The sequence below is a fragment of the Engystomops pustulosus genome, chromosome 4 (genome assembly GCF_040894005.1).
Source record: "Engystomops pustulosus chromosome 4, aEngPut4.maternal, whole genome shotgun sequence".
Taxonomy (NCBI): Eukaryota; Metazoa; Chordata; class Amphibia; order Anura; family Leptodactylidae; genus Engystomops; species Engystomops pustulosus.
Genome location: NC_092414.1, coordinates 151399700 through 151424991, shown reverse-complemented (window position 1 = coordinate 151424991; position 25292 = coordinate 151399700). Strand labels below are relative to the sequence as shown.

Below are 25292 nucleotides of genomic sequence, written 5' to 3'. Positions count from 1 at the left end.
ATAGTCTGACGACAGTGAGAAGTGCGACCCTTGATAAATAAACCCCACTGTCTTAATTTCGGGGATACGTGATACAAGCACTTTATTAGAGTGTATTCAGTTTTCCTCTGTAGTAATTGGCCATTACTTTATGTGTAAAAGCCACACATACACTGGAAATCAAAATTGGAGAATACAGGCAGTCCCCGGGTTACATACAAGATAGGGTCTGTAGGTTTGTTCTTAAGTTGAATTTGTATGCAAGTCGGAACTGTATATTTTATCATTGTAATCCCAGCCAGAACTTTTTTGGTCTCTGTGACAATTGGATTTTAAAAATGTTGGGTTGTCATAAGAACCAGGATTAACACTAAAGCTTCATTACAGACACCTGTGATAACTGTTACAGCTGATTATTATAGCCTAGGACTAAAGTACCATAAATTACCAATATCCAGAGGTCCGTTTGTAACTAGGGGTCGTATGTAAGTCGAGTGTTCTTAAGTAGGGGACCGCCTGTACTGTCACTTGATTTTTTTTTTTTCAGAAATAATGTAATCGCCATTGATCAAAATTTGAGGCATTTTTAATAAGGGATACCCCAGGCCAGTAAAACAGATTTTTGCAAAATTAACAAAGAGAAATATTCTAACTATATTTTCTGAATTTTTCTGTTTCCCCGTGCTAAGTTGCGCAGGCACGTGTGTGTCGGAGAGCTTGGTGACGTCACCGGCTCTCCAGCACTTTAGAATCCGGCGCACGCACGGGCGCGCGCATGGTGTACCGTGCCCGAGTGTGGTGCACCGAGTTATAAGTTAATATAACTTCTAAATCTGGGATAGGGGCTTTGTTCCCCTAACAAAAATATGCTCTGGCACCAACTCACCCTGAGCTGGTGCCATGTATATGTGTATAAAACCTACCACTTTTTTAAGTGGTAGGTTTCCTTTAAAGACATACGACTATACAATGACCTTGAAATTTAGGAAAATGTGTGTGTTTTTCTAATTTTGATTTCCAGTATACAATTCCTTGCAAAATGTACTTTTTACAGGAATAAGTTTCCATTTTCACATTTTTAAACTTATCCGAATGTATTTGGTTTTGTGTGTAGCCACCCACCACAGCTTCAGTTCTGTTTCGGTTCCAGGTTATGCAACATTTCACATTTCTAAAATTCCATGGAAATTGCATGGTGGGCAGCAGGTGCAAACGTTTATAATGCCAATTTCTGGTACAATGATAAGCACTAAAATAAGTTCTTTCAAGTCATCCAACTCACTGCAGCAGGGGAAGTTTCAGCACACAGTTGTAGGGGAATTGCTCCTGCAGTGTAACAGCCAGTAAAGCAGCAGCAAGGAGGTGCACTGGTTACACCCCCAAGCCTTTCTGGCTCATTACCATGATTTGAAATGTTGATTTTATAACGAAGGATAACAAGTATTAGAAGATTACCAAAGTTACAGTATCTGAATCTAGGAATAAGCGCCCCGTTCTTTTCAATTTTTTTTTATGGTAGGCTTTATGGCAACAGTTGATGAGACTAGCTGTAAGGCTATGGTTGGTTTGGGAGACCTTTGTAAATTCCATTATATTCGCTTGGAAAATATATCATAAAGGTGTCGTGTTCCTATGGCCTGGCGCTGTTTCTGGTTATGATGGGAATCGCAATGCAGCTGCATGTAAATCTATACATTGTAAACCTTGGATCTCCCGTGCTCTCTTATTTATGTTGTGTTGAGATGTATTTTATAGCCACAAAATTTTATCATTCAGTATGGTTCCCATCAGGCATTGCAATTTTTTTTTTTTCCCTATCCTACACGGAAGCCAACTTCATAAAATGTGGTCCCTGTCCATAAAACTCCTTTGCCAGGTATTTTTGTGACACACAGGAACAGGGAGATCTCAGGGACCCCACCCTTGTGTTATTCCTGCCTGGATTCAGTCCTGAAGTCAGGACCCCAAGCACTAAGCCACTGTTGATGTTGTCTTTCAGCTTCTATATTTTCCGGTCTAGATGTGCATTCAGGAATTATTACTAATGCTTTACATGAAGTGAAAGCAATTAATTGGAGCATATTATTTGCTGATATATGTCAGAAATCTGCAATGCTAATATCCAGGTTATGATGATTATCTCAGAGATGCAAGAAGAAGAAATTTACAAGGTGAAATGAGCAAGGAAAAATTTGAAGATAGATTTTACGACTTGTCGCTAGACGTTAAAATAGCTCTTATAATGTGAAGAGGAGGCAGGGGTTGTCACCGTGGAATGACGAGTCGGCCATAAATTGCAACATGAGCACATTGCAAACAATGAATATTTCTAATAATAACAATAAGGCTAGCTGTAATGTAGTCAATGTATTCACACGTGTGAGTTATGACGACATTTTGTGAAGGGGAGCGATCATGGAAACTGAAAAGCTTTAGTCATTTTTACGTGTGATGCAGAGGTGATATAAATTTGAAGACTCGTCTATTCTCCAAGCTCTCTACCGTTCTTACTTTACATGTTGCAACCTGTGTTTAGAATAAAGGGCTAGCAACTACTTATTCCGGGAACTCCTTGTCAATTCTGGTGAACCAGTACTTGCCTCCGGCACAGAGCAGAGTCGGTAGATCTCCTCGCTGTGAAGCGACATACAGTATACATTGCACTATTAGGCCTTTTATTTGGTGAGATCCAGTGCCACCTAAGGCTCCCTTTATACTTCTATAGTGTCCGGATAAAATTTCTAAACTCTCAATTTGCTGGACTTGTTATACACATACTTATAGCTTACAACTTCTAAAACATCTAATGATCCTGTTATGGGAGAACAGGAAAAGGTTTCCTGAATTAGTTTGCACTGTGGAAGATATCACTTGTTACTTCTAGTTAATTATATTATAACGCAGCTGGCTGGTGGGGGGGAGGCGTGGGCACTCCCATCCTGGAGCAGCGCCAAACTCCGTTTAGTCCTTCTGAATGTGAGAACAGTCCTTATGTTTTCCATGGCTTATTAGTACTATTTTTTTTTTTTTTTTTTTTGGTTTACATACTAACCTTTTCTGTTTTTAGCTGTATAGCTAATATTTAAAGGGGTTACAAAGGATCAAAAACAAATTAAATAAAAATTAATGTAAATATTGTACCTTAAATTTATCTTTTTTTTTTTTTTTTTTTTTTTTCTTTGTGATCCAGTGGTGGAGCTGCCAGTCTGCTGCTGCTCTTTGTTTGTACAGAGGTGGCACGATGCCACTATAGGTGGCCCCTGCCATAATAATGGTATCTTTGCTCTCATCTGTGGAGTGCTAATATCATTGATGCACTGTAGTGTTCACATGCTGCCCATCTGACTTCTCAAAAGCCGGTTACTTGTCCTTAGACACAGGCCTGTCAATCACAGCAGAGGAGGTGATCTTCAATGTGGAGAGCCTGACTTCACCGCCTCCTTGACCTTAAACATCCAATATACTTCTCCCTTCAAAGTTGACTTCCTCTGACATGCTGTGTCCTGCTAGCTTCTGCACGCTCTCCATCCACTGATATGGGAGTGGTTATCATAAAGTGTGTGCATACAGTAGTATGTTCACAGCCCCCGTCATACACCAGACTGCAGCAGGACACAGGACATGAAATCCTTAGTCCTGCTGCTGGTGGGTCATGTGACTGGTAACTGCACAGAAACTTTATATGGATAAGGCTACATTCACACGGCGTTATGCCGCCTGGGCAGGCGCTGGATAGGAGGAGGAGGAGGAGGAGGTGGTCCCTTCATAGGAAACAGCGGGCGCAGAGCCACACAATAGGGAAAAGATAGCGCATGCTCTATCTTTTCCCGGTGTGCAGCGCAAAATGGTGGCACACACATGTGTGGGGCTGTGCTGCCATTGCCGTCTATGGGGACGTATATGTGGCAGCCTGAATGAGCCCTAAGTATAGTATGGGTGACGTTTTATTGTTTTTCATATGGCACAAGAATTATTGATACAAGTATTGGAATGACGACAGACACATGCAAACTAACGCTGCTACACAACTGAGGCTGTGGCCATCCAACTTTTGATGGAGTTTTCTTTTTTACTTCCATTTTATTTTTATTCCTGTAGCTTAGTCTGTGCTCGGTGGGATCACCAGGTTTATCCACATGCCTTTATATAGAGGCTCGTGAAGCGCCTTTTATCAGTGAGTCACTATGTGCTGAGACTTGCACTGTGAGCACTTGGAGCAGATAAGTGCGTGCTTCAGAGCTCTTTTTTTTGTGTATATATAAAGTTTAGGGTTGTGACTCAAGGAAGGTCCCCCCTGCCCCCCTCTCACTTTAAGATTTCCAAACACATTCCTCTGTCAGAAGCTAATTGATAGTTTGTGAAAGAACTCGTGTTTTCTTCACAAACTGAGGCCTGTTGTGGTTTTTAACATCAGGAGTAGCTCTCTGAATATGTATCTCTATATATCATACATATAAACGCACACTACATTTATGGTATATGTGTAAGATCAGGGCCTACTGTACTCCTGCCCTCCAATCCAATAAAGCTGCACTAAGTGCATAGTAAGTGAATCCTTTTGTATATGCAACCAATCAGAGCTGAGCTTTCACTAAATAAACCGCTGTGGGAAAATAAAAGCTGAGCTCTGATTGGTCACTATGGGTAACTAGAATAGTTCTGCTCGCTTCTGATAAACCTCCCCTATATTTTTCATACTGCTGCCAGAGGGTCACAAAAATGATTTGGAGCAGAATGAAAACATAACTGAAGGGGTTAGTGTCCCTCACATGCTGGGCTCGCAGTGCTGTACAAGGAGCCGGTCCCAGAGAAGCAACAGAACTTCCTCCTCTGGTTGAACTTGAACATGTGTGTTTTTTTTTTTTTTTTAAACGTGTAAACCATGATACTATGAACTCATAATAGAGAAAGATAATTTGCAATTAATGATTTGTAAATTTGGAATATTTTGGTGATCGATGAAAAATATGTTACTAAAATGGTAGCAGTCACTTTTTTGAAAAATTTCCTAATTGTCCTAGATCTCTCCCAGGCGCAGGAGTCCCCAGCTGCTGAGAACGGAGAGGTGGCCAAGCATGTGCGGTTGACTCCTGTATATCAGAGACCCCCACTCTCTCTATTTCCAAGACTCCTTCCAATTTTTGGAAGTGTGGTTTTATAATTAATTTTTTATCCATTTTTACTACTTGCTATACACTTGATTTCACGCCTGCTGAACAATTTTGTCATTGTATTTTCTTCGCATTGCTTTTCTTTTTCTAGTGCCTTCACATCATTTTTGTGTGTAGATTCTACTTCAATCCTTTGTTTCATTTCTGACTTTACCAAAATTTATCACTGAGATTTTACTAAGTCATTACTCATCTCCATATGCCATCTGTTGCCAAAGATGACATTCCAGCATAATGTTTCTGGACTATATGACCTTCCTACCTTCCTACCATGTGGAGCTCAACTCCTATGTGCTAGGTTGTATTGAAAGGTGTTTTCTTCTTTTCTCTTCTTTGAGTTGTACAGAAACACATCTGCTGTGTTCTTATAAGGCAGCATTTCCACAAACTTATGTCCACCGGGCCGTAGATAAACGGAAATGCGTCCCGCGCCATGGAGAAGAGGAGGGTTGAATCCCTCCCCTCTCCATAGAGCTCCACGGAGCCATAACACGGGGAAGGATAGGACATGTCCTATCTTTTCCCTGTGTTTTTAGCGTTACGGTGCCACACGTGAGCTGCATTCCACTCCATGCGACCATTGCCGGCCTATAACGTAAATATACGTCCTCCGACAGTCATGTGAATGCAGCCTAAGACTTGCTGAACAATAATAATTATAGTAATTTACACAAAATTTTGTTTGGAAGCATACTATGATACACCGACTGCTCTTCTATGTATGCCAATAGAAATCAATAGACATGGTTCAAAAAAACTTGTTTTGACATTTAAAACCACTGAGAAAAATGGGGGGAAATTAAACCTAATTAAAAAAAATAAAAAGTATGGTAAAATAAGGGAGGTAATATCTGAACATAAACAGTGATCTATCGCCAAACCTCCTTGATAAATAGATATATATTCTGTGATTCACTGTTTTTCTTGAGGGCTTTCAGCTAGACACAGCCGTAGATCTCCTTTTAATTTGCTGCCAGCTCTTCTAGGCGTCTTTGGAGTTGACAATAATATAACTTTTAGTTTTTAGGACTGGACACACCTTTTTATATTGTTGTTTTACTAATTTGCTACATTTTAATTCTGTGTGTAATAATAAAGATCTACCGTATATTGATTATTCCCAAAGTGTTTATTGACAATGTGTATCCAAGTTCTTTTTTTGTTAAAAAATCATGAGGGGTACTGGTGGTACTGCTAGCATCATGCGGGCAGGTGGCAGGGGTAAAGGGTCTGATACAGAGGGGGGGAGAGAAATAGACAAAGTTCTGCAGGCTTGGATGGAGGGACTAACTGGGGACAGGGAAGATTCTTGGGTAAACAAGATATGGTTTCTGAGACATAAGCAGCACAGCTGGCGGAGGCAGTTACTGCAGGGACAGGCTAAACTGAGGAAGACAACAAACTGCTGGACATGTAATGAAAGTGATAGGCAAAGTTGTTGTACATGTTAAGAGCTATTGATTTGTTAAAATAAAAAATTGCTGTGCTTCATGTCATTGCATACCTACCGAATATTTGATTTGATGATTGAGCTTTGGGAGGAGATATGTCTATCCTGTGACTTCAAGAATAAGGAAAAAGTTAAGCCATTAAACACTTTATCAGCTTTAAAAAAGGTTTACTATCATCTGCATTACAGTTTGGCTTCAACGTTTAGGCATGATTTAAAGTATATTTTGATATGCCAATATAAGGTTTTAAAAGCCTAGAACCTGTTTTTCAAGTGGTGAGCTGTATCTTAGGAAAGGTCATTACTTGATGTTGTACATGCTGGTTACAGTTTAGGCAGGAAAACTAGCTGACATTACACAATTGGGTTTTATCTATTGATGTTGCTTTATGGAGGACTATAAGCAATCCTCAGATAGGGTAAGAGCAGGAAAGAAGTGATCTCTTCATATGACTCCTGCTGGATGGTGACCACAAGTGAGCACTTAGGCATTCCACTGAATAAGAATTTTCTTTGTGGTTACATATCCTGGATTTAGCCACTAAGCAGTATGAAGATGCAGCTTTTACATTTGCCAGCAAAACAAAAAGCCAAATAATGGGTGCATCTGAATGGCCACTAAAAGACACCCAATTATAATTTTTAACCCTTTTATTACCAAAGGTAATACCTGAATGGCCAGGTCAAAATTTGCACTTCTTTTCTGCTTTAAAAGACAATATCTTTTGGAACCGCCTTATGTCATGTCATAACATTTTTTTTTTAATTACCTGTGAGACTTTAACTTGATAGGATAGTTATAGTTAAATGTTTCTTAGAACAAATAGTAAAAAGTGATAACTAGTAAGAATTTAATACACCTATTTTAACCAGTTCAAACTATGTACAGTACAAGTCCATTGCTATTCCCTAGGTCAGTGGTGGCGAACCTATGGCACAGGTGCCAGAGGTGGCACTCGGAGCCCTCTCTATGGGTACCTGCACCATCACCCCAGGGCACGGTTCGCCAGACCAGACTCAAGGCCTCTTGCAGTCCTTCTTTCTACGGTATTGGTGTCCTCAGGTGCCTATACAATTTAAACATGTGACAAAGAAGGTAGTTATAAGTTACTGCTTAAATTGACGCATTGCACTTTGCAAAAAATACGTGGGTTTTGGTAGTAGTTTGGGCACTCGGTGTCTAAAAGGTTTGCCATCACTGCCCTAGGTTATGCTACAGATGCAGAGTGTGCGTGTACTTGTCCAAACCATACGACCCCCTTCAGCTTCTGTGTTGCTTGCTATTTGTTCACCTCTTACTGTCTGCCACTATTTTTATAATAGAACATGTGATATCACGTTGTCTCCTCTGACAGGGCTATTGAGTTGGAAACTCATCCTCTCAATTTCACGAACAACGACAAACCTGAAGCATGTGATAAATACAGTGTTTTTATGACCATTATGATACAAGAACTGAGTTATTTAGGCAGAACATAAAAAATACCGTATATAAAAGTACAACCTTAGATCTATAACTTTAAAAAATTGTAATAATGCCAAACCCTATTTGGGGGCAAACCGTTTTCAACAAAAATGTACTGAATATTTGTTCAGTGAGTCTATGAATTTTTTCTTAGAAACCATATTGCCTCAATCAGTTCCTTCCCCATAGAATACCTCAATTCTGACCAAATTATTTTTACGCTAGAGAACAGCCCATCTACACTGACTTGGGTTGGTGGCAATGCAGTAACCACATGGGCAACATCTCTAACAATTTCTGGATATAGAGGAATTGCCTAAGTGTGTTACATCACAATACCTATACAGTTTAGCAGTATTAGATAACAAAAATATTATACCTATATAACATTATATATTATACCTAGAGTACTTTTTCATGTGTGTATTTATAAATATGAGATGTTATAAAACAGATTTTCCCTCATATTCTATGGATAATGTTCATAATTCATCAGCTAACCTTGACAAAAATGAACTCTGGGGAAAAGCAAGCTAAAACATAAAGCTGTGTACAGAAAGAAAACTGGATTAAGGCATGTCTAGATTGATCACTCTGGCAGTTCTAATATAAGTGCAGACGTTCCTTCCCCTCTGATCTATAGGGAAGGAGCGTTGTATAATGCATGTACATTCATCTCAACTGAAAGCAACAAACATGAGCTCAGAAAAAAGCAAACTAGAGGCACAGCATAGGGAGAGATTATACACTGGACAATTGATTTATGCATAGTTTATTAAAACTTTAGCTTTGCTATTTACCTGAATCTTGATTTTCTGGTCACTTTAGGAGTGCTATTTAAAGGCAAGTGTTCCCAGTGCCTTTTTACTGTGATCTGTGGGGGAGGAGCTTTACCACTTCTGAGAATTCGACTCTGACTCCACAACCCTGCTCATTGACTTTTATCTTTATGATCATGGTGCATAATACGATAGCCCAGGGTTGGGCGAGCACTTTTTACATTGCTGCTCCGTCTGCTAGAACAGAACAGGCTTGCCTTATGCCTGATGGATTTGGTATATGGAATCTTAAAGGGCATCATGGTTTCAAGATGAAAAAGCCCTCAAAAAATGTTTTATTCATTTTTTCTTTTTCTTTTACAACATCAAAATATGTATCTGTTTTTATGATGGACATGAGAGCTGTCGAATAGTCCTGTTCAGCAAATACCTGTATATACTCGTGTATAAGCCGACCCAAGTATAAGCCGAGACCCCTAATTTTACCACAAAACCTGGTAAAACCTATATTTTTTTTACTCGAGTATAAGCCGAGTTTGGGTTTTCAGCACATTTTTTTTGTGCTGAAAAACTAGGTTTATACTCGAGTATATATGGTATTTCTATATATTCCTCCATACACATACATTCTTCAGTCTGTTGTGTAGACACCCTACTGACGCTTATAGTGGGTAAGAAAAGTATTCGGACTCCTTTTTAAATTTTCCACTCTTTGTTTCACTGCAGCCAATTGGTAAAATCAAAAAGTTCCATATTCTTGCTCATTAAAGGGAATTTACCACTTTGAAAAAGAAAAAAAACACCTAGAAATACTCACCCGCGCTTCTCTTCTTTCCAATCCCGGCACTGGTCTTCTTTAATGTTGATATGCCGGGATACCTAGAAAAAAAAAGACTTATAATTAGCAGCATGGAGTGCAGGAACATGATGTCCTGCACTGCAGGCTGCTAATTATGCACGCCCTCGCCGCCTCCTTCTCCTATGCAAGGAGCATGGGAGAGGGAGGTGAAGTCATGTGAGTGGTGGATATTCACACCTTGCGTGATATCACCTCCCTCTCCCAGCATGGGATTCTTATTACTTACAGCTCCTGTAGAAGTGAACTCATGTTCTTGTTTTTCTCTCATAGCCGTGACTAGTTGAGTTTAAGGAAAGGTTTTTATTTGTCCTTTCTATGTTTGGTGATCTATAAATTGTGTTGGCAATTATTTGTTGAACTACGACCCAGCAGTTTTATTTGTCAGCGTTTTAAAAATATGACATTCAGTGGAAAGTGTTGGCGGCTGCTTTATTCTCTACTGCTATTACGGTTACAGAGTTTGTCTTATACTGATATTTCTTGTTCTCTTTTCAGCTTGTGGTGGACCTCACTAATCCACTCATGGTCTATTTCTGTAAGTAACAAGACGTTCTACGAGCGGATATGAAGCGTGAAGTTCCCTCAGATGAACCAAAGAGACCGGAAAATCTGAAAGGGGTATTGCTGAACCCTAAGTGTACTGGGACAGCAGGGACCTTCCCAGCAGACGTGGACATGATTGCAAGTAAAGTAGGTAACGAATTCTCTCACTGTTGCAGTGACTCTAATAAGCAACAGAGAAACCTAAATAACAACGGCACAGATCAGGAGAAGGGCCTTGTCCGAAAAAAGAGGAAAAGCCAGCAGGCTGGTCCTTCCTTTACCCAAAGTTGTGCTGGTAAAGAAAATCAGAGACTATTGGAGCTAAGACTAGAGCCCCAAAGTGATGATAATGATTCTTCCTTTAGTGACTGTGTATCTTCGCCTTCTTCAAGTTCACATTTTGGTGATTCCGATACAATGACTTCTGATGAGGACAAGGACAACCCTAGACGTTTCTCACCCGCAGGAGTAAATCCTCCTAACAGAACTCCTAGTGCGAGGGCTCCAAAATGGCCTCGTCCCCAGTCAGACTCTGTGCCTATGCTCATGAAAAGGCCTTGTTATCAAGTCAACAGCTTGAGGAGGCCTGTGCATCGAAAGACTTTTATGAAAAAGGGTTCAATACAGAGGACACAAAAACAAAAAGAGCGGATATTAATGCAAAGAAAAAAGCGAGAAGTGCTAGCAAGGCAGAAGTATGCTCTGCTACCCAGTTCTAGTAGCTCCAGTGAGAATGACCTCAGCAGCGAGTCGGCCTCCAGTTCTTCCACTGAAGGAGAAGAGGACATATTTGTGTCTCCTGGGGAAAACCACCAGAATGGAACAGCAATTCCCTCAGGTAGTGTCTATAATGTCTGTGACAACCGCCTATAGAGTAAAACGCTTCTATTTTTACTTCCAGTGGATAAAGTCTGTCCATTGTATTGGTGTCATTTTCAATAAGAGAATCTAGCACTTTAATATGATATAAGGATTGTACATGGATGCTTCACAGAACCAGAGATCTCCACCATTAAAGTTTATGCTAAAACATTTTGATTTTTGTGCACAGCTTTCTATTCCGATTGTAGCTTTAAGAGTGGAGATATCTGGTTCATATATACACAATCCTTATATCACATTAAAGGGCAGACTCTCCTGTTTTAATATGTGTTTCTGGGTGCAAGGGTTCGGGAGATATACCGTATATACTCAAGTATAAGCCGACCCGAGTATAAGCCGATTTTACCACTTAAAACTGGGAAAACCTATTGACTCGAGTATAAGCAGAGGGTGTAGTATACAGCCAGCGAGCCCCCTGTAGTATACAGCCAGCCAGCCCCCTGTATGCCAAGCGCATAAAAAAAAAAAAAAACTTAAAGGGAAATTTCCATTAAAGCAAATTAATGTTATTCTTTTTATGATAAAAAGTTATAGAATTTTCCAATATACTTTCTGTATCAATTCCTCCCGGTTTTCTAGATCTCGGCTGTTTGTCCTTCTATAAAAAGCTTCTATGTTAACTACTAGTGGACAGAAATCAGACCATGGTCACACAGGTGCACAGCTCGTTAAATCACACAGCTCTGATGATACTTTCTGTGATATAACGAGTTGTGCACCTGTGTGACCTTGGTCAGATTTCTGTCCACTAGTAGTTAACATAGAAGCTTTTTATAGAAGGACAAACAGCCGAGATCTAGAAAACCATGAGGAATTTATACAGAAAGTATATTGGAAAATTCAATAACTTTTTATCATAAAACAATAACTGTAATGTGCTGAAATGGGAACAGCCCTTTAATACTCTCCCTCCGGCGATACTCGCTCACCCCCAATTCTCGGTGCTGCTCCAGATTCTCGAGAAGAGGAGCCGCCGGGAGCCCCGCCGAGGATCCGGGGGCCCGGAGGGTGAGTATTATGTTTTTTTTAATTTACTCGTGTATAAGCCGAGGTGAGGATTTTCACCCCATTTTTTTTGCTGAAAAACTCTGCTTATACATGCGTATATACCAGTGATGGCGAACCTATGGCACGAGTGCCACAGGTGGCACTCAGAGCCCTCTCTGTGGGCACCCAGGCCATCACCAAAGAGGACTTAAGGTATCTACTTGCACTCCCAGGCAGCCCATGATTTGCCACACTCAATGCTATTATTAAGCAACAGCGCTGCCTGGGACTACAGGAGGATTGGGAATGTATGGACATAATTTCTCCTCCTTCTAGCTTCTGTATTTTTTTCCTCGGGACACTGATACATCTGAAAGAGCATGGAGCAATAAGTTAGTGATTAAATTGCCATGTTGGCACTTTGTGATAAATGAATTGGCTTGGGTTGTAGTTTGGGCACTTGGTCTCTAAAAGGTTCGCCATCACTGGTATATACCGTAGGCGTTTGATGTGTGTCCTCCTCCATCCTGTCAGTTGAAGGGAGAATGTAGAAGGAACTGCAAGAAAGACTTTCACTTTGGAAAAGTACATGCATCCCCTGTAACTGAACCTGGGAAAGGGTGGTGGAATAATGCTGTATATTTATAACCTCTCTTGGTAAAAGTAATAACTTTTAAAAAAATCTTTAGTAAAATGACCAAAAAGCTTCCTTTTTTTCTAATTTGTAGTCAATTTTTGGCAAATTTTATAAAGAAAAAATAGGATAGTTTTTTACATATCGAATTAAAAAAAACAAAGTAAAAATTGCAAAAAATGATATGTAAAGCTTTTCCAGAGATATCGTCATTTAACAGTTTGTCAAAAATGTATTTGGACATTCAGGCACCTGTGACCATCAGTCACAAAGGGGTTAAATGGGTTTTCCCACTAAACAAGCTGGGCCTTACCCCCCCAATCAGTAAGTTAGGACATATCCACAAAATAGGACTTACCGGTAACTCATTTTTGGTGGCAAAACCCCTTTACTGAAGAAAATTTTTATATGGTTCCTATCATAATAACATTATTTCATTTAGCAAATAATTAATTTTTATTTTCTGAGCAGTCATTGAAATAAAAATGATATATGGTCGTCATGTGGCCCTTAGTAAGTATTGTCATATGGACAAATGTATCCCAAATCTTATACCAGTAAAAATATTGCCTTTTTTTAAAAGTATCAGTTGTAGGGATATCAGCTAAGATGTACCTTTTAAGAGAGCAGTAATGAACCAGGAGCTGACAGACATTACACGGGATGCCACTAGGGAGCCTGCAATGTGCGAGAATGGATCTATGACAAATGATTAAATGTTTATATTAAACCCACATACAAAAAAATGACTTTTTTTTTTTTACCCCACTACAAATTAATTTCTGTAAAATAATGTTCTGTGTTAGAAAAGCATTTACCAAAAGCTACCACATGATCACACTGCTTTTATAAGCCGTGAATTAATTGCAATTTTAAAATGAAAAATTTGCATTTAAAATGGCAAATACACCATGCAATGTGGGTGTGGAGGGGCCGGTCTGCGTTCTTTCGAAAAAAAAACAAAAAATGCGATCTGGTGCTACAACAGGGGGCCGCAATCAAATGCTTACATATGATAAAGGTCCCCCAATATTTTTGTGTTGAACAAAAGATCTTGGCCCATCTAGTCTCGTCTATGACTTTCATAGTCATCAAACGTTGGTTGTCCCCAGGTTCAGTGGGTTGTTGGCAAAGATTTAGAATCAATCCCTCTGCCTGACATTAAGTAGTTAGTTGCCATGGGTGGCAGCGGATATAGCAGGTGGTTTGAGTATAATGAAGGCAAATCACTCTCAATCAGCAGGGAATATCCTATCTCCAGTATTGCTCTTACACTTTCCATTTATTTGTGATCTACAGAAATGGTATTTTTCAGCTGATATTTGAGTTTCATGTGACCTTTCAGTAAATTTGCAAAGCTGACAACTTGGGCCGCTGCTACACAATGTGCAATGATGATTTTGCAGCATATGGTGTTCTCATTTGTAGAGGACATGCAAAATTCTAATGCATAGAACAGATTTTCAGATTGTGTTGCCTGTAAAAACACATTCCATCTTATCCCGCCTTTCCAAAGTGCAGTTCCCTGCCTTACTGAGTCTTTGGTCCCATGATCTTGGAAGACGGCTGCTGGAATGACCTCTTATTCTTGACCTGTGTGTCACCTGTTGGCAGATTAGTTAAAAGTCGGATTGGGCATTTAGCGCTGACTGGTACTATGCAGCATTACACCTTGCCAATTTGAGTTGTCTATACCTACTAAGAATATCTTGCTCTTTCTACTGATATAGTGGATTAAAAGAATAATTTCAACTATGCCAGACCTCTGACTGCTGAAAATTGATCTCCTAGACCAGTGATGGCGAACCTTTTAGGGACTGAGTGCCGGATCTACAAGCAAAAGCCACATATTTTTTACGAAGTGCCAAATGCCAATTTAAAGTAACTCACAGGTTACTTTAAAGTAACTCACAGGTATCCTCGAGACGCCAATACAGGTTACTGTATTGGCGTCTCGAGGATACCAATACAGAAGAAAGAAGGATAAATTCAGACTATTATTGTAGTTTTCCGCTAAGGTCCCCTTCACAGGATGAATCATCGGTCCGGAGAAGGGACTACAATGATAATCCAGTTCTGTTCACACCTCATGCACTTCAAGTCACTTTAAAATACTGCTGAACATGGCACATCCTGGGCTGCGTGTGACTGCAGCAGGAGGTTTTGAGTCCAGAGAGGGCTCCAAGTGCCATCTCTGGCACCAGTGCCATAGATTCGCCACCACTGTCCTAGACCATCCCGAACCCTACCTCTTAAGAGGCCAGTGTTTACATGCCTAACCTGTTAGAGGAGGACTAAGACCAGCTTGATGGGGGAAACTTGCTCCAACCTTGAACCACAGGACTAAATGGACCTGCCAGGTTTAATCCACCAATGCCAGTTTCATTCTGGAGAATCCTGCCAGCGTATGGAGCGAGTTTCTTGAACTAAACCCGCTTGTGGGCCACCAGCCTAGGGAAAAACTGGCTCTAACTTTTTGACCACTATGATAGAATCACATTTTCTTAAAGAGGACCTGTCACCCTGGAAAACCCACCCACCAAATGTGCCCCCATAATCCTCCCCCAGCCCCTTTCTCCCTAGCCATTTAAAAAAAAAAATTATGTCCAGTAAATTCTTTTAAACCGATCCGACCTCTTACTAAGTAAGAGGTCGGATCGTGTATCCGGCGCGCTGGCAGTCGGCGGTATTCATTAGGGGGCGTGCTGACCCTCCGCACGCCCCCACCAGCGGACACATTGTAGGAGAAGCCGGCAGCATCGATCGCATCGCTGCCGGCTCTCCGGATCGCATCGCTGCCGCTGTAAATAAGCCGGCGCGGCCGGCCGGTAATGTAAGCCCAGGCTGCGGCCACAGCCGCTGGTAGTGCAGTGCGGCCGCACCGCGGAGAGCCGACAGCGCTGTGATGCTGCCGGCTTCTCCACCAATGTGACCGCTGGTGTGTCGGCACGCCCCCTTATGAATAAGGCCGACTGCCAGCACACCAGATACTCGATCCGACCTCTTATTTAGTAATAGGTCGGATCGGTTTAAATAAATTTACTGGACATACTGGGGGAGGATTATGGGGGCCACATTTGGTGGGTTTTTCAGGGTGACAGGTCTTCATTAAGCTTCATAAATGGCCATAGAGTGTTCTGAACTCTCATAGATGAGGCCCAATTAAATTATTTATAGGCAAACCCAGAAGTGGTTGAAACTGGTGAATGTCATTCCCTTATAGCTTACCTATAAGGGACCTGTGCCTGTTCTGTGTGTTCATCCACTCCGGAAATGCCTGAAGACCTAGAAGAGATGGCCTCATGGACCACATAGACTTTTGTTACGCCCAATCACGGTGCAGTGTCCACCCACCTGAAGTGACCCGCTAACGTTCACTTTCCCGTTTGTGGCCCGTGAGGTCTTACAGTGATTACAGCCACATTTCCACTTTGTGATCAGGTGACAAACTTCTTGGACATTGTATTCTGTAGATATGCTATAAATATTGTATATGGAAATACCTTTTTTCAGAAGCAGTGGTAGAAATGAAGCAATCTATTGCTAAGGCAATGTGTGAGAGGATGAAGCTTGATTCTGCCATTCAAAAAGACTATTCATAGTGTAACATGTTTATGTGGTGATGCCTTTATTACTTTTTTTTACATGTTTACTTCCTGGTCCCTCTTGCAGCAGGAACTGACCGCTTTTCTGGTCGCACCACGTACCTACCCCTCAGATGTCTGTTCTTATATATTGTACAGGACTGTACAGGGACACTCAACAAATATGTGAAGCATGTGGATGCTTTAGGGGAGGAGATGTGAAGGATTTACAATAATACTTTATTGCTTTATCTTCACAGGTAGCATTGATGAGGACGTTGTAGTCATTGAGGCTTCATCCACACCCCAAGTCCCTGGCAACAATGAAGAAATCAACGTTACCTCAACTGACAGTGAAGTAGAAATTGTCACGGTTGGCGAAACATACAGGTTTGAGCCGTTACCACCGTATATTTCCAATTATCTGTGTTGCAATCATTATGTATGTAGGTTGGACATTGCTGTATAGGGTTTTAACTTTTTCTGTATTAAACTGCTTTACTAAGTAGAATATGGCCAAAAAAAAAAGTTCCAGGGAAAACGCACACTGATAGGGGGGTCCTCCAGAGTTCTACTTCTTCATACAGATCATAGAACATTTTGAGCCCTATTAAGTTGTGTACATGGTAACAGAACTGAGGGACAACCCTACAAGTTATCTACACACTCGTCAGGGCTTGTGCAGAAGTTTTCTGGCTTAAAAGCCCTGAAAAATCCTGATTCCTGGTGAACCCCAAGGAACTGGGAGCAGCATATGCCTTTAAAATTTTATTTCAGCCAATGTGGACAATATTATTATGTTCCTTCCCTTTTTGTTTTTTAACAGTTGTAATATTGAAACAATATGCACAAAATGGCGCACAAATTCAGGGGTCAATTATGGTCGCACTTAAATTTTTTTTTAGTGTTGCTAAGCATTCTATTAAGCTGGAAAGCCTTGTACAGAGACTTCATATATCCAGGCAGTCCCTGACTTAGACACGCAACTAACAGACGACTCCTAGTTACAGGCTGACCTCTATACCCCCTGTGACCTCTGGTGAAGCTCTTTGGATGCTTTACTTTAGTCCCAGGCTGCAATGATCAGCTGTAATGTGTCTGTAATCAAATTTTATTTATCCTTGTTACCATGACCGTAAAACATTTTTGAAAATCCAATTGTCACAGGGACAAAAATAACATTTTGTTAATACAGGTGGTTCCCTACTTAAGAATACTTGACTTGCATACGACTCCTAGTTACAAACGGACCTCTGGATGTTGGAAATCTACTGTACTTTAGCCTTAGACTACAATAATCAGCTATAACAGTTATCAAAGCTGTCTGAGATGAAGCTTTATTGTTAATCCTGATTCTTATGACAACCCAACATTTTTAAAATCCAATTGTCACAGAGACCAAAAAAAAAATTGGCTGGGGGTTACAATGATAAAGTATACAGTGACTTACATAGAAATTCAACTTAAGAACAAACGGCTATGGCTGTGTGGGCATATATGTCTGCCGCGATGGAGCGGAGGATGGATGACCTCTCCCCTTCCTTCTGCATATAAATGCATTGCATATGGGCCGTAACATGACCTATCTTCTTCCTAGGTACCGTATTACTCCATGCGGCCGTTGCCGTCTATGGGGGACTTATGTACGGCTGCAAGCTTGCATACCTACGTCTCCCAAACGTTCGTGTAAATTTAGCCTTGGGGTGGTTTCACAATGGCATTATTTTTATTTTTTCCACATCCGTGATTTTTCACGGAACCCATTTTGACTTATCGACACAAACAGATTGGTTTTCTGGCTTTGGTGATCGGTGAAAAATCACTGAAGCCAGGAAGAGAAAAGCAATCTGTTTCACTCATTTGAAAAAAAACCCGCCAATGTGAAACCACCCTTTTAGGGATTACCACGCCATCAATACCATATACTGATTGTCCTGACCACAGGGAACCTGTAAGTGGTTTATTGGGTCAAATTCTGCTATCAGCAGCTTGTGAAGCATTTTAACTCCCTACAGATCATGTTTCTTTCATGGCCCAGTGTGGCGGATATCCAACTTTGAAGTGTAAAAAGTCATGGAGGCGTGAAGTGTGTAGTGATGCTCTTTCAGTACGTCCCTTCTGCTGTGATTGACATCATTCAAATCTGCTTGTCCGTATAATGGTTGTGTTTTGTTTTTGGTCAATTTTTGCTTATCACTTCCCTTTAAGAGAGGACTCTTAACCATGTATAGGCGGTCCCCTATTTAAGAACACCCGACTTGCAGACGGATCTCTCTGGTGAAGGTCTCAGAGTGCTTTACCTTAGTCCCAGACTTCAATGATCAGCTGTAAGGTGTCTGTAATGAAGCTTTATTGAGTGTGCTCTGAGGTGGATTACTCCTCCGACAATGATTTTCTCAGTAAATATCCACAAAATCCATTATGAAAATCTCCTGCAGAATTGGTTCATGAACACTATACCAAGAATTACTACACATGTTTAATAAGTGTTGGACTGCATAGGGAAGCGGCCATATGATAAGAGAAATGCAAATACTTGGTTGTCAGTAATAACAACGCAACATGGTATTTCCCAGACTACTGCAGATTATTTTGTGCAAGTTACAAGAATTAAATTACAGCGAGGCAATAGATCTACTCTATATACATACTACCGTTATCCTGTAACCAGAGGATGGGCTATTAGTAAAGCTTCACTCTTTGGCCTCTGTGTCTCATTAATGGGAAGTGATAGCGGATTTTTCCATGGAGCTACTAAATCTTCCATCTGTTTTCAGTGTGAAATGGAAGAGGCCCAGATCATTTGGAACTTGCTATGGTATAAACAGGCGCTTGGAGTCATTTCCACAGGCTCCTGAAATTTGCTTGCTCTGCAGTTTCCTCCTAACACACAAAGCAAATTAAATGAAAGCATTTAACCCATTTGCTGACAGGCGCAGTGATCTCCTGCTAGGGCTGTGAGCACATTGGCTGCAGAGCCATATTTGCTTTTATGAACCCTGAGCTTGTTGTATGTGGCCTGTGCATTGATATGAAGGCATCTCTATTATACCATTAGTACACTGATTTACAGCTATTATTCTGTTCTTTTTATATTACTCTGAATATGAGGGAACGCATACATCTTGGATCATCTAACCCGCACCTGTATCAAAGTCATTTTGTAATCTAGGCTGGTGCCCTAAAAGGGTTGTATGGTGTTAGGTGGCCATTGCCTGTTTTTTATCATAACTTTTCCCTAGTCATGGACAGGAGGACTGCAAATCCATCATGTTTTCTCCAATGAGCTTTTATTTCAAGGTTTTATAAGGTCGCCATAGTATGTGATTATTAGGGATCTACAGCCTGACCACCTTTCTCCACTTCTTCAATATATAGCTCTAGATGTTTGACCACAAGCCCTTTTGTTTTTTGCACAGATCACGTTCATCACTTGGACACTCTCGGTCTCACTGGGGTCAAAGTTCCAGTTCCCAATCTGGAAGGTCCCAGGAACACAGAAGCCGCAGTAGAGTTTCCACGGTCATTCAGCCTCTACGACAAAATGCAACCGAAGTTGTGGACCTGACTGTAGATGAAGATGGTACGTCTATCTTAGGAAATGACTTTTCTATTTTTAATTTAATGAAGAAATTCCCTGTTTATATGCCCCATTACCAATGTTGGGCAGATTGTTTGGAAACCCCCTCGATGAGAAAGAGGGGAGTAACTCTGTATACGAATGGGTTCAATACTGGAAGACTCAAACCCACATGGCATTGCTATCTAGATCCATGTTATGCTATATGTGAAGAATAGTGATTAGTCACCTTACAGCCTTGCAGCGCTGGGGACCTGGGTTCAAGTCCCAGGGTCAACATCTGCAAAGAGTTTGTATTTTTCCTCCGGTTTCCTCCCACACTCCACAACATACTGGTAGGTTGATTAGATTGCGTCCCCCTGTGGGGACTGGGACCGATTTGGTAAGCTCTGTGCAGCGCTGTGTAATCTGTGTGCGCTATATAAATAAAGGAATTATTATTATTCGCTACTGAACATTACAGAATCTGATTGGCTGTGATGTCTGCTGGACAGGAGAATTGACCTTCATTTTCAATTTTTTTTTTTTTTTTGTTTTATGTTAAAAATGTAATTGTTTTTATATAATTCCATAGATGTGTATATAATATGTATGTGTAAAATTATATATATCATTTTTTCCCTTTTTTTTTTTTTTTTTTTTTTTACCTAGATCCTACAGTTGTGCCAGCTACCTCTGGCAAAACGGAGTCTCAGCCTGTAAGCACTGTTTCCAGTGATTCGTCTACCTCAGAGCCGGCCTCTGATGCTGTTTTAGGACCTTCAGTGGGTCAGACATCAACAGTTCCTGATGCTCCTGCTGTCCCACCAAGTAACAGTACAACAGGCGTGACAGCAGGTAAGTCCAATGTGTGCCCAGCTGTAGTCGCACTATGCTGATAACCAGGAAAAATAAAGGACATTAGAAAGCGGTCAACTATTCCATTTTTTATGTGACATTGTGGTATTTCTTTTAAGTAATAGATAGATATTGAGGAGATGTCCAACATTTAAAAAAATCAACCATGCAATTGAATATCACAGGTGTAAAAATAGTATAACACTACCCATAAAAAATAATCACATGTCCGGTAATAAAACATCCATATATAACCTATTATAAAACAGAATCAAATAGCAGACAAATAAAAATATCAATATGCATATAAGTGCATAGTCGTGATATTGAACCAAAATCTGAGGAGGGAATATTCATGAGGGGTGGCTTTATGTTCCATCCCTAACCCATCCCAGGCAATCGTGTCTAGACATGGATGGGGAAGGGCTCAGGGCAGTGATGCAGGCGGGGTCTGCTCCACATATAGGGCACAGTTGGGGTGTGTGTATGTGTGTGATGCCGCTATCGGACCAGATTTGAAGTGCAAAGTAACTGTGAGGGAGGTAGAAGAAATTAAAGGATTATTATACTGTGATAAAGTGGAGTTGAACCATTACTCGCTGGACATGCTTGGTCATGAACGAAGGCCTTGCATGCCAGCAGTATGTCAGCCTAGATATGCCTTCAGGATCTGAGACACCTCTAGCAGGTAGCTTACTGGTTTTCTGTTGAGGATAGCTGTAATCAACTGTAACTCCACCATTGCCTGGTGCCCACTGCCTTGATACCTACTAGTATCTGGTGTCACTCGAGGGACTTATTTTCATATATATCCCTGATATAACCTAGTTGCAACCTTCCATACAGTTCTGTCTTGCATCCAGTTTACAACTATTTAACCTCATCTGTCTCCCTTGAATCCATGGCTTTTAGCCAAATCTACGACATATGACATGTGTTCCAAGAGAAACATACACACATCTCCCTACGTATTCTTAGCATAGATCCAAACAAATAGAAATGTCAACCAGACTAGGTATCCAGCATGTACTGTATCATGTACCTTACAGTACAACAGGAGCTTTATAATCTTCTCCCAAGGGAATTCTGCTACTTTATAAGCAATGAATAGACTGCAGCGACCCATTGTAAAGTGACAGAACTTTTGTAGCCATCTGTGTGTGACAAGGTGTTGGAACAACAAAAATTTGAGGCAATGATGAAAATTCATAATGGAAATTTAGAAATCACATAATATTTCCCTTATTTTCTTATGTTAATGTATCCATGACCATTGAGCCTTACTTCTGATATTCCTTATATTCTGAGCTGCAGTAGCTCCCTTTTTCCCAGTCCAGCATTATGGATCCTCAAAGGTGATAATATTTCAGATATTTTTTTGCATTGGATATTATAAGCCTCAAACCAGGATTTTTAAAAACTTGCAAAATAATGGAAAGCTTTGCACCTATTCTTCATTTTTCATATAACATATTGAAGTGTGAACTGACCTGGTGGGGTTGTAGAAAGTATTGTTCACCTATCCACATCCTAGGGGATAACTACCTAATTTGTGGGGATCACAAGAATAGACCACACTATTCAAAAGAATGGAGGTCCTGTTCTAACTAATTGCATGAAGAAGCACGTAGGGTACTGTGCTTGGCTATCTCTCACCTTCCAATGGGACACTGAATTTCGAGATGGCCCATAGTAGTGAATGGGCCGCCAAGGAGCATGCTCTTTCAGTTAGTAAGAACAGAACCCTGGTTCACATTAGGAGCAATCAAACCCTACCCCTACCCTGTGAATAGGGGATAAAATAATTTGTCTTACAACCTCTTCAAGCTGTTAGTCTTTCACCCTTAGTTAATGGCCACAGCCGAAGGGGTTTGCCTATGAAAGAAAATTCTCATATTTCAATCCACTATTGATGTTTACACAATAAAGATAATTTTAACCCCTTACTTTACAATTTAATCAGTTTTTTGCTGTTTTAGCTCCTATAACTCAGGAATGGTTATTGTAAAATTCCAGCGTGTGGGCAGGGACTCTCTGACGAGACACGTCATGATTCCTCTAGTTCTGTGTGGTGATAATGTGGTTAGATTATCAGGGTACAGGTTTGTATACGCTTTCAGAAAGATGAGACAGATCAGAGATTATGAGATCTGAGATGGATATAACACACAATGACACTCTCAGCTCTGCTTACTCACCTTTAACACACACAGTTCTGCTATGTACCTCCCCCCTCCTCTGGATAAAGATCTTATCTGTCTGTAGCCTGCAGCTTTACACTCCTTTTTTTCAGCTCAGTACAGCGTCAGATAGAAAAACAATATGGATGCCGATCTAAAAATCAGAAGATCCTAGTTTGGATCTAGGGGCAACCAAAATTGTGTACACCAGTACTGAAAGACAAGTTGGAATTATATCTGTGAAATGTATTTTTGTTAACCTTGAATTAGAGAATGTGTTATTTTGTTATCCTGAGTACTTTTTAAGAAACTTGTCTTTTGGGAATACCCCTTTAAGACCATGAAAGATGCTGTCCAATGCAGGGGATAAAAAGTTCTGAAATCTGAAGGAAATCTTGAAATTTGAATACACATTTTTAATTCAATAAAGCTTCATATAAATGGTGTGAAGTTTTGCAAATAGAAATGGAATAACACATAGACTATCCAGTAAAACAACATGTGCATAAACAATGCCGGTAATTTCTGGCCATGATGAGGTCCAGTCTGGTTTCCAAACTTCAAATCAAGTATGGATTAACATAACTAAGTCAAACTATCATCTAGATGTGTAGGGGAGGCAACAAAGGGGCAGACTAATATCCAATTCTAACATAAGGGACAAGCCGCAAACAGATGCATAGGGGAAGAGAGCAGGGGGGTTACGGTTATAAGCATACAACAGCAAGAAGAATAGGGGGATCCAAGTGGTCAAAGATGAAAAAGAGACAACATGCTCCTCAGTCCGAAAGTCTGCAGAATTTCGAAAGTCAATCCAAGGTGGCCACATCCTACTGTAACGTGTGATTTGCAAGTCCACCATATTATCCGTGTCCCTTATCTCCTCTTTATGCATAATTTGAACCTGTTGAGCTCTAGTGGGGCTTGTGAATTTCACTAATAATGTAAAATATAATCACAAGTCATGTTCTAGCTGTGGATTTTAATATCTCTTGTAGATGATACCAGAAGGACTACTGGCACTACTGCTGATGGTGGCCCTCCAGCAATGCCGCGATTACCAACATGTTGCCCTGAACATTCACCCTGTGGTGGATCATCTCAAAATCCCCATGTCCTAGGACATCCACATTCAAGTTGTTATCCAACACACAGTCACCACTTTCCACATCACCATCACCACCACCATCACAGTTCTCATCCTACTGTTCCCTTGTCTCCTTCTTTCACGGACACCCACTGTCCTGTGGATAGAAATGCCCCTGTCCCACCGCCTTGCGGAGCCTCAAGCAGTTCTTCTTCTACCTACCACGACCCGGTAAGAAGATTGAATATATTTGTATATAAAATGTAGTTTTGCCAAATGGACATATGGGAATGTATCCAAAACTGACTCTGTGTTTCAACTAAGCAGCTATGTATTATTTTACTATGTTTATACTTGGAGGTTTGTGTTATGTACAAGGGTTTTTGATGTATATGTAATGCAGAATTCAGGTTCTTTCTTATAGCCTTAATATTTATGTTACAGCAAGCCTTGCCTGTGGATCTGAGCAATAATGGTATAAGAAGCCACGGAAGTGTTAGCTTTCACAGCACCTCTGCTTTTGACCCTTGCTGTCCTGGTTCATCGTCCAGGTCTTCAGTTTATGGACATCAGTCGACTGCCAGTACAGCCCAAACTATGGCTATTGATGGCTATGGACCTAATATGGTATCCCAGGCACAACCATCTCCCCAGACTTCTCTCTCCTCCTGTCGGCATTTTATGCATGCCCCATGTAGGTATTGAATACTATGACTGCTGGATATGTGGTCATATTGTATAGTACTTATTGTTTGTGTTGGAAAAAAATCTTTGTCCATTTATAATTTTGTGTGAAAATTGTATATAAATGGGAATATTACACCGCCATTATATCACTAAACTGTCAGCAGGTAGGGTTGTCAAATATAATTTTAAGAATTTCCTCTGGCTGTATATACTAGTGTGTGTGTGTTTTTTTTGTTTTTGGGGGTGTTTTTTTTTTGTTTTGTTTTTTTATTTTGTACTACAATTTTTGTAATGAAAATTGCCCACTTGGCTTATACTTGGGTATACAGTATATAAATTTTAAATTATTATTATATGTTTTTTCGATGCTCTGGTCCTTCGGATCCTCCTCGGGTCCCCTCGCAATGCCGGCAACTTGCAAACAATGACATCGGCCGAGCGCGAAGACCTGAAGAGGAGCGGAAGAATCCGAAGAGGACCGAAGGACCCGAGGCAGCATCGGGGCATCGGAGACAGACTTGGCAGGCTGTTTCCTACAGGGGACTGAGACGAATGCATTTCCCACCCTCGGCTTATACTCAAATCAAT

The 25292-nt window shown here is 40.6% G+C and overlaps 1 protein-coding gene across 4 annotated transcripts in view; it reads left to right on the top strand.

Moving 5' to 3' along the window:
• RNF111 (ring finger protein 111) overlaps positions 1–25292 on the top strand; it is a 45185-nt gene that overhangs the window by 5430 nt on the left and 14463 nt on the right. For all 4 annotated transcript variants that reach the window (XM_072148106.1, XM_072148108.1, XM_072148107.1 and 1 more), the window contains exons 2-7: positions 10199–11084; positions 16594–16723; positions 19753–19916; positions 20565–20750; positions 23929–24248; positions 24462–24711. In XM_072148106.1, the coding sequence (XP_072004207.1) occupies positions 10268–11084; positions 16594–16723; positions 19753–19916; positions 20565–20750; positions 23929–24248; positions 24462–24711 (1867 nt within the window). In that variant the 5' untranslated portion in view covers positions 10199–10267. The remainder of the gene's footprint in view (positions 1–10198; positions 11085–16593; positions 16724–19752; positions 19917–20564; positions 20751–23928; positions 24249–24461; positions 24712–25292) is intronic.